Source organism: Epinephelus fuscoguttatus, linkage group LG1 (genome assembly GCF_011397635.1).
Source record: "Epinephelus fuscoguttatus linkage group LG1, E.fuscoguttatus.final_Chr_v1".
In the NCBI taxonomy this organism is placed as follows: Eukaryota; Metazoa; Chordata; class Actinopteri; order Perciformes; family Serranidae; genus Epinephelus; species Epinephelus fuscoguttatus.
Window position 1 is genome coordinate 25,689,013 of NC_064752.1, and position 8,318 is coordinate 25,697,330.

Consider the following 8,318-nt stretch of genomic DNA (forward strand, 5'->3'; position numbering starts at 1 on the left):
ACAGTTTAAAATTAGCAGCAGGAACTGTAACGAAGCTGTTTCCACTTTGGCAGGAAAGAGGTATCTGTGTTTCCCCTTGAGTGTTTACTGGCTGAGCTGCAGTAGAGAGGAGTTTCAAGTTAAAATGACTGTTGCTCTGGAAGATATCGATAAGATAAAGCCTAATCATTCTGCCTCTATGGTAGTTGGTTTAATATGATTTAAACCACTGATGATGACAACCCTCTTCTTCCTTTGTGCTGGGATTATGTATTTGCAAGAAAACAGGGCAAACCTATTTGAGCTTACCTTATCTAACGATCTTAGGTAACAGTGGAAAGTTAAATCACTGCATGCACTGCCACCTCAACCTCTGCCACAAAATAACTTCACTGAATCATTTGAGGAGACTGAAACCTTTCTACTGGAAAAGCGAAACAGGTCTGCAGCCACATATGCCTCTCATTAACTGCACCATTTGATATCAATTGTGGAAGGCTAGAGAAATACAGATGGGTGACAAATTAAGTGCTGATCGTGCAACTGCAACATCCATTGTTCAAGTGACCGGTGAGCTTTGATGCACGTTTTCCCATCTCATTTCCTATTACCTCACGACTATCAGCTCTGTAATAAATTTTAAATACCCCCAAAATACATAAAAATAACATTTAAAGGGAGGATCCTGAATATATTAAAGGGCAAACATACAAATGTTTCCAAACAGGAAGCAAGGTTTTGATCCATCTGTTGAGAAGATGTTGTCATCAGGTGAAAAAAGGCTATGGGGCATTTTTTAAAGACAAACTGTACAAGTAATTGGTATGTATTGCTCCCACTTTATTCACAATATAAGTGCATAATAATTACACACTGTACATACAGTTTTTATAATACAACCCATGATTTTTCCTAGAAATGTCTGTTAGCAGCATTTAATTGGAGCTATTAGGTGGTTGAGGCCACTCAGGTCAACATGGCTACATCCCAGAAAAGAGAAAAGAGCTAACTGTGGTTAACTGAACCACAGTTAGCCTGAGTAGCTTTGCACCTGAGTATGTGACTGTTTGGCATTAGTCTATGCGCTGCTGAAGCTGTGACGGCAAGTCCTCCAGGGAGCTTAGCCGATGCTCTTGAGGAATGTTGGGTTGGTCATGCTTGTTGTGTCTGTCTAACAGGAACCCGTGGATGCCCACAGAGCGAGAGGCAAGGTAATCTTTCACATAGTGGTCCCCGATATGAGCTACGCTGGCAGCTGGTACTCCACATTTTTGCAGTGCCTGATCAAAGATGGCTGCATTCGGCTTCGCTACACCTGCTTCCTCTGATGTTATCAAAAAGCTGAAGTGAGACAGCAGGTCACAAACACGTAAAATCTCTTTTAGGCGCTTATCAAAGTTTGATACCACAGCCAGCTTCAGTCCTAGAGAAGAGCAACTCTCAAGAGCCGTTTTTGAATCTGGAAATACCTGAAACAAAGCAACAATATACAACTGTAAGTTGACATTTTCCGTGCTGCTTATTATTCATTCAATGTGTATGCCACATGTGTCATCTGTCATTTACCTCCCAGTTCTCTGCATTACAGAAGTTATGATAAAGGTTGTGAGCAATTGTATCGAGCAAGGCTGGGTCTTGTACCCTGCACTGGGAGAAAGTGTCCCGCACCACCCCCATCCACCAGGACCGTCCATCCAGGCCCTGAGTGATGCCATAGTTTGGGTATCTGCTGGAATAGTGTCGATATGCCTGGCCGAAAGCATTTTCCACCTCCACAGGACTGAGGTTCAAGCCCGCGCGTTCAGCCTCCTTGCAGTACTGTTGTCCCACAGATGCACGCACCTTCAGCAGGGTGTCTTTCACATCCCATAGCACCCAGCGCAGAGGAGCTCGCATTACACCTACAGACCATCAGACATGAGACAGATTAATGTCTAAGCAAAACCTGAGAAAAAAAATGTTAAGTAAATGTTTCCTCACCAGGGTGCTTATATGGAATCAGATAAAAGACTGTTTAAAATTGCTGAGTCGTCACTTTAAAGTATACACCGATCAGCCACAACATTAATGACAGGTGAAGTTAATAAATTTGATCATCTTGGTGCAATGCAATGCTCTGCTGGGAAAAATCCTGGCATGTCATCTGACACAAACCACCTACACAGGCACCTTTGTTGCACATCAAGTGAACCTCCTTATGGCAACAACACTTTCCCAACTGTATTATTTACACCTCTGCTTTTTCTGCTGTGACGTGTGTCTTTGACCCCTACCGGCCCCCAAAAGACAAAATGTCCTACTTCTGTGTTGTTTACATATTGTGGTATACATGTTATTCAGGGTGACTGACGTGTCTGTGAACCAGACAACCCCGTTATGTGCTAATCTGATGTTACTGTTCATCCCTGCTGACGCTCGTTACTACACACACATTGGGGAATCACGTCACCTAACTACACGGTGTCGTCACTGTCGTCCTGGTTACAGGTTCTGACCGGTGTAACGTTAGAACCACATATCCTGACATTTACCTGACTATGTAACGTTAATGTCCTTGTAAATTAGTCATTATTACTACTAGCTAACACTACGCTCGCTGCTTTGTATATTTGTCACCATTTTTTATACATGGGGTTACGTTAGAAACCTACTTCAGCAAACACACTACAGAAGCGGTGACTGTTAACACGTACCGTGGTCAAATCTTCACAACTGTCAACGGCTGTTGTTATACAGGTTAGCTAACGTCACAGCTACAGTTAGCCGCCAGTCTTCTTCTTCGCTGCTTTTTAAGGCAGCTATTGCCATCTTCTGGAGTTTTAGCTCCTTCGTCGTCCATTACTCTGTTTAATCTTCCAAACCACCCTTCCCAGAATTAGTCAACTATTTTCTGACTCTCCAGTTTCCAGCCACTCATACTGCTGCTTATTTTTATGCTGGTGTTTTGCTTTACATACGGCTTGTTGTGCAGTAGTAGAACTTCCTGTTGTACATCCAGTCCAGCAGGCGGCAGGATGTTCAGGAAGCAGCTACCAAGCTTACATTTATCGGACAGTACGCATGCGCGGAAGTTACCATGCAGTAAAGTCAAGTAGAGCGACTCATGTTTTGGACATCAAACGACCGTTACCCGTGAAAAAGTCTCAAGAGATGTAACCCAGTATATTTTTAAAAGAGATCGGGATGACCCTAAGTTACTAACACAATGGCAACACCAGCTATTCGGATGTTTCGGAGGTTAGAGGGTCTGTTCTGTGTGTACAAACCCTCTGGTGTACACTGGAAACTCGTGAGGGACACCATTGAGACAAATCTTCTGAAAGGTGGGGACAACATCTGATGGCCCATCAAATACACGTGCAATTTTAATTTTTCCATGTCTGCTGTGACCATAAACCTTGATACAGCTCATGTGCAGATCAGCATTTAACAAGTTACTCAGCATTGTCTTTAACCTTGACTTCCATATAAATCTCTGTATCCTGCTAACTCCTGTATGTGTCCTCTTACAGGTGTAAATGCTACACCGTCCCAGCCACTTCCTCAGGAGGTCCGCTTCTTGGCACAGCCAGTCAGTGAGACTGAAGGACCCAAGGGACTCACACTGTGTGCAACCTCTGTGCCAGTACTGTCCAAACACCCTCTGGGTAAGTGTGTCCACCTCACTGCTTCATCTCCTGCGTCACCTGTTTAATGTTCATACACATCATCACACGAGTCTCATCATGCTCTAAAGATTAACTCAAATCATTAATATTTGTTACAACAGTGCTCCCAAAATCACTGCTAGTATGAGCCATTTGTAGTTTACTTCCATAAGTAATGTGACTTAAACTTTATAACAAGTAATGATTTGGTTAAAATGATTTTTTTTTGCTTTTGAGCCACTGTACAGCTGTTACCAACAGGACATTGAAGACAGACAGTAATATATTTGTGGGACAAATAATATTATTGTTAACAACATGAGCTACAGGTTTCTTTTCACACTTTCCTCATTAGTTTCTGTTGAGAAAATGAAATAGAAGTTTTAACTTTGCCACTATCTGCAATCTTGTTTTTTTTTTTATTGCTGCTAATTATGTAGATTCACAGACCACTCTCATGGTAATATTGTGATTGTAATGTTATTAGTTGCACCTGTTGACATGTCAAAATGGCTGCTCTGAAAAATATCTGATTTAGTTTTCACTCCACATTTTCCCCCCTGGTCATGTTTTAACAGGCCTTAGATAAAGTCTGGCCTGATGGCTCATCTGTGACTTCAGAGGTGCAGGATGATATTCAGTGGAATGATGTTAGAATGAGTTGTTATTTCTGTGCACATTGACTGTATATATAATCTTCTGTGTGTTTTAGTGACTGGACCTGAATTCCAGCACATTAGAGTTGGAGTAGGACATCGCCTGGATGCGTTCTCCTCTGGTGTTCTCGGTATGATTTTAGAGTTGATCCCATGAGAAAATGTGTTTCAGACTGTATTTAATATATTAAGTCGGTCATAATATTCAAACCTTTTTTTCTTAACTTCAGTTCTGGCTGTTGGGAATGGAAACAGAGCCTTGAATGATTTCTACAGAACACGAGTCACGAGGGTAACTCATCATTTCTGCTGGTTTTACATCAAATCATTAAAGATAAAATAACCACAGGTTTAATGCTGTTTGATGTGTTTCAGGATTACACAGTGGAGGGTGAATTTGGGACTGCAACAAGTGATTTCTCTCACACAGGCAAAGTTGTGGAAAGATCCACGTACGGTAGGATACCTTACCTTTTACTGTATGTTTTAATCAGTTTATTCAGTCATTGCCTTTCACATTACATGTATCCATCTAGCATACTAGTATTTGCATCTGTGCATTTGTACCATCTCCACCTTTTCAGTGGAGCAAACATTATGTATTAAAGTGTGTAGGATTTAGCAGCATCTACAGGCATTTGAGTTGGTTGCAAGCTGCAGTTTACCAAAAGCACCGCTACCTGAGTGGTTAGAGTGCATGCCACAAAACCGCAAGGTCCTGGGTTCGATTCAAGCCTCGGGACCTTTGTTGCATGTCGTACACCTCCCTCTCAAATAAGGCCCCAGAAATAAGCTAAAAAAATCCACAACCTCAATGTTAGATGCCACTAAATTTTACACATTAGATTAATCACTGTCTAAACAAAACTTAAAGTCACTGCGTTGGTTATTGTGTCTTTGACTCTATGTGAACTTAAAATATTGTTAATATTGTTACAATGCATTCGACAGGTCACATCACGCAGGACAAACTGGAGAAAGTCTTGGCGATTCTGCAGGGAGCCAATCAAAAGGCCTTGTTAATGTAACTACACTTAATATTCATTACATTTCTTTAATGTAATATTTGAATATATTTTTTGATCTCAAGTTCCAACTTATTAGACTGTTTTTTTCTATGCTTTTTATTTTTAAATAAAACCCTCCACAAATGATCAGCCCACAACGTGCCTCCAGCAGGGCCACAGTGAAGTGTTAAATCATTACTTGTATATGCATGTGAATCACATTTTTTTTTCTCTACACTTCACAGGTATTCCAACGTAGACATGCGCTCTCAGGAGGCCTATGAGATGGCTGTGCAGGGGTTACTGGGTCCAGACGGGAAATCACAGCCTATTTTGACAGGCCTGCGCTGCGTTCGCTTCCAGCCGCCCAACTTCACTTTGGGTAAATCATTTTCTATTGAACACACAGGAAAACTCATGTCACTATTCTACAGTGTTGGGTGGTTACTATAATCACATTACATTTGTCTGTAATGCAGTAATGTAAATTGTTACTAATCTAAAATCAGTAATCACATTACAGTTACCAGTCAAACAGCTATGATGTTACTTGTGTCACATAAGTTCTTCAGTTATCTGCAACATGAGCAGATAGAAAAAATGATAAAACCTGCCATACTCAAACTTGTCTCAGACCCACACTACTTTTTTGAGTAACGACCCCAACGCTGTAATGTAAAATACTGAATTATCAGGATACTCACAGGTGTTATGTTCTCTGCTCTACCAGAGGTGCAGTGTCTAAATGAAACTCAGAAATATTTGCGCAAAGTTGTGCATGAAATCGGACTTGAGCTGCGCAGCACAGCGGCATGCAAGGGAGTGAGGCGGACCCGAGACGGCTCCTTCACCCTGCAGGATGCCCTCACCCATCACCACTGGACTGCTCCTGATGTTATGCAGGCCATCAGACAGTACCACTCCAATAAGAAAACTAAAAAGTATTCCTACACGCAGATCAAGGACTCAGCATCACAACCGCCAGAGGAGAGTGCAGCGACAACAAATGAAACCAGTGACGAAACGGCAGTTGGTAGGATTTAATAACTTGTTGCTGTGAGCAGATGTTGAAACAGGTGTTTCTGTGAGCCTGAACGTCAGTTGGAAAAGATGTGAGAGACCTGAGGTTCTGGTTCCTGAAGGAGAAATGATCAGAGTGGACAAGCTTCTTTACATTATGCTTCTGTTTTATAGGGAAACTTCTCTCCATCTACATAGAGACCTGCTGAATCTCATATATGAATGTTTCAATGTTTTCGCCTTTGTTAAATGTTGTGTAGGTGATATTAACTTATTCTCCAAATCTTAATATTTTTCATGAAATAAAAAAAGAATTTGAACATTTTGTTGTATGTTATGTCAATAGACAAGATATTTAAAGAGCTGTATACGACATTCGGAGCTTATCTGTGATTCAGAGATTGTCTGCACATGGTTCTCAACATGGAGGTGGCTAGCAGCTAACAATGCTAACGACAGCAACAGTGCTGACAGAGCTAACATTGTTAACCAGGGGAACCAGAGGGTGGGTGCTTTGCTTAAATAATGACACCTTCACGATATTGGTGGTAACCTCCATATGAGCGCAGTGTAGAGCAATGGCGATGAGCCAGTGGGAAAAATTCACAGGACTTCATGCATGGCTGGACAACATTGGACCAGAGTTACTATCATTTTGCATGTTCAGCAGTATTTATTTTTTTTGTTTTCTGTTCAGTTTATTTTAAGTCAGTTTCCAGAGTGGATTTGCTTGTTTCATTTTAGTTTTAATTGTTTAAAAATGTTTAGTTTTAGTTTCGTTCTTTATTAGTTTCAGTCTTGGTTTTATTTACTTATTTATTCAATTATAATATGGGGATATTTGGGGGTGAGGTTTTAAAACTTTAGAATAGGTATTACAATACAAATACTTTGTGAAGGCAACTGACTCATGTCTTGTAGACATCCCGGTTTGAACGAACATACGCACCAATGACTTCTCATGCTTGACCATACCAACTACTAAGACTAAAACTAAAGATATGTTCTGTATATTTCTATTTTATTTTAACTCGTTTATTAAGCACACAATATTGTTTTTGTTTTATTTTTATTTCAGTTAACTAAAATGTGTTTTCACATCTCATTTTAGACTTTAGTGTCAGTTATATAATTTATTTTGGAATTATTCAGTTAACTGTAATAACCTTGCATCAGACAGCAGTAGCATGATTTCATTCTCTGTTCAGGATGCCATCACTCCAGTGTATCTTTAAATAGATTGGTGTTCTGAATACTGTATGGAGCTGCATTAGCACAAAGTGGTTTGTGTCATCCGTGGAGGCTTTTGTATGATGAGCAAAGTTAAAGCAACAGTCTTGAAGGTCTGCAGACGACATGATGCTCCTACTTTATCAGCACAAATACTCCCCCAAGTGGAGAAAATGCTGAAGTTGATTTTGTCTCAGTTGCTTTGGTGGGTATGTTTACACCATTGGTCATATCCTGTTAACCTGTGTAACAACGTAATGATCTGTGTCAGTAAAATCAACAGACTACCAGCCAGCCCTCCCACTGTGAAGTGAAAACCAGTTTGTTGAACACTGCAGTGTACAGAGTCATGGTTACATGGAACTTTCTGCCTGAGCATCACTCAGGAAAACAGTAAGGGTCGCTCACTGATGGCATCTCCTGACTAAACAGCTGGGTGGTTCATTTGTTTAGTATTATTTGTAATTTATGTCATGCCTCTGGTTTATGGTCTTTTTTTTTAAGCCTGCTTGGGCGGGGCATATTATTTATGCCTGACACAATAATACAATTAAATTATCCAGATCAGTCTGACCTCCTGTGCCCTGACTAAATGTCTCAAAGTCACAGCAGCAATTAATTGGAAGCTTATTATTTGAAGATTGAGGCTATTTCCTCTGTAAGTGGCACCAAATCACATTGATTTTTTTCCAGGAAATTTATTGGAAATTATTTGGAAAATATTCTGAAATTAGGCCCCATACAAATTAAAGTGTTATCATGTTTTCTGATGTTTAACA

General features: G+C 40.5%; 2 protein-coding genes across 3 annotated transcripts; one reads left to right on the forward strand and one right to left on the reverse strand.

Moving 5' to 3' along the window:
* Positions 1-805: 805 nt before the first annotated feature.
* hdhd3 (haloacid dehalogenase-like hydrolase domain containing 3) lies at positions 806-2,948 on the reverse strand. Of its 2 annotated transcripts, none has more exons than XM_049585646.1 (3): positions 2,673-2,948; positions 1,546-1,880; positions 806-1,448 (listed from the first exon to the last, which is right to left on the reverse strand). In XM_049585646.1, the coding sequence occupies exons 2-3, from the start codon at positions 1,873-1,875 to the stop codon at positions 1,053-1,055; spliced, it is 726 nt and encodes a 241-aa protein (XP_049441603.1). In that variant the 5' UTR covers positions 1,876-1,880; positions 2,673-2,948; the 3' UTR covers positions 806-1,052. The 2 variants fall into 2 exon arrangements, with proteins under 2 accessions (XP_049441603.1, XP_049441610.1); XM_049585653.1 differs by lacking the exon at positions 2,673-2,948 and adding an exon at positions 1,960-2,189.
* A 94-nt stretch (positions 2,949-3,042) lies between these two features.
* Positions 3,043-6,631, forward strand: trub2 (TruB pseudouridine (psi) synthase family member 2). Its single transcript, XM_049585600.1, has 8 exons — positions 3,043-3,302; positions 3,492-3,626; positions 4,339-4,413; positions 4,513-4,574; positions 4,658-4,739; positions 5,234-5,306; positions 5,535-5,671; positions 6,020-6,631. Exons 1-8 carry the CDS (start codon positions 3,185-3,187, stop codon positions 6,331-6,333), a joined length of 996 nt encoding a protein of 331 aa, XP_049441557.1. The 5' UTR covers positions 3,043-3,184; the 3' UTR covers positions 6,334-6,631.
* Positions 6,632-8,318: the final 1,687 nt, after the last annotated feature.

Coding starts and splice junctions, on each gene's coding strand:
- hdhd3 (XM_049585646.1), bottom strand. CDS start 1,875: ATGCGAGCTCCTCTGCGCTGGGTGCTATGGGATGTGAAAGACACCCTG. Junction 1,449..1,545: donor GTAATGCAGAGAACTGGGAG/GTAAATGACAGA, acceptor GCTTTGTTTCAG/GTATTTCCAGATTCAAAAAC.
- trub2 (XM_049585600.1), top strand. CDS start 3,185: ATGGCAACACCAGCTATTCGGATGTTTCGGAGGTTAGAGGGTCTGTTC. Junction 3,303..3,491: donor TGAGACAAATCTTCTGAAAG/GTGGGGACAACA, acceptor GTCCTCTTACAG/GTGTAAATGCTACACCGTCC. Junction 4,575..4,657: donor ACAGAACACGAGTCACGAGG/GTAACTCATCAT, acceptor GATGTGTTTCAG/GATTACACAGTGGAGGGTGA.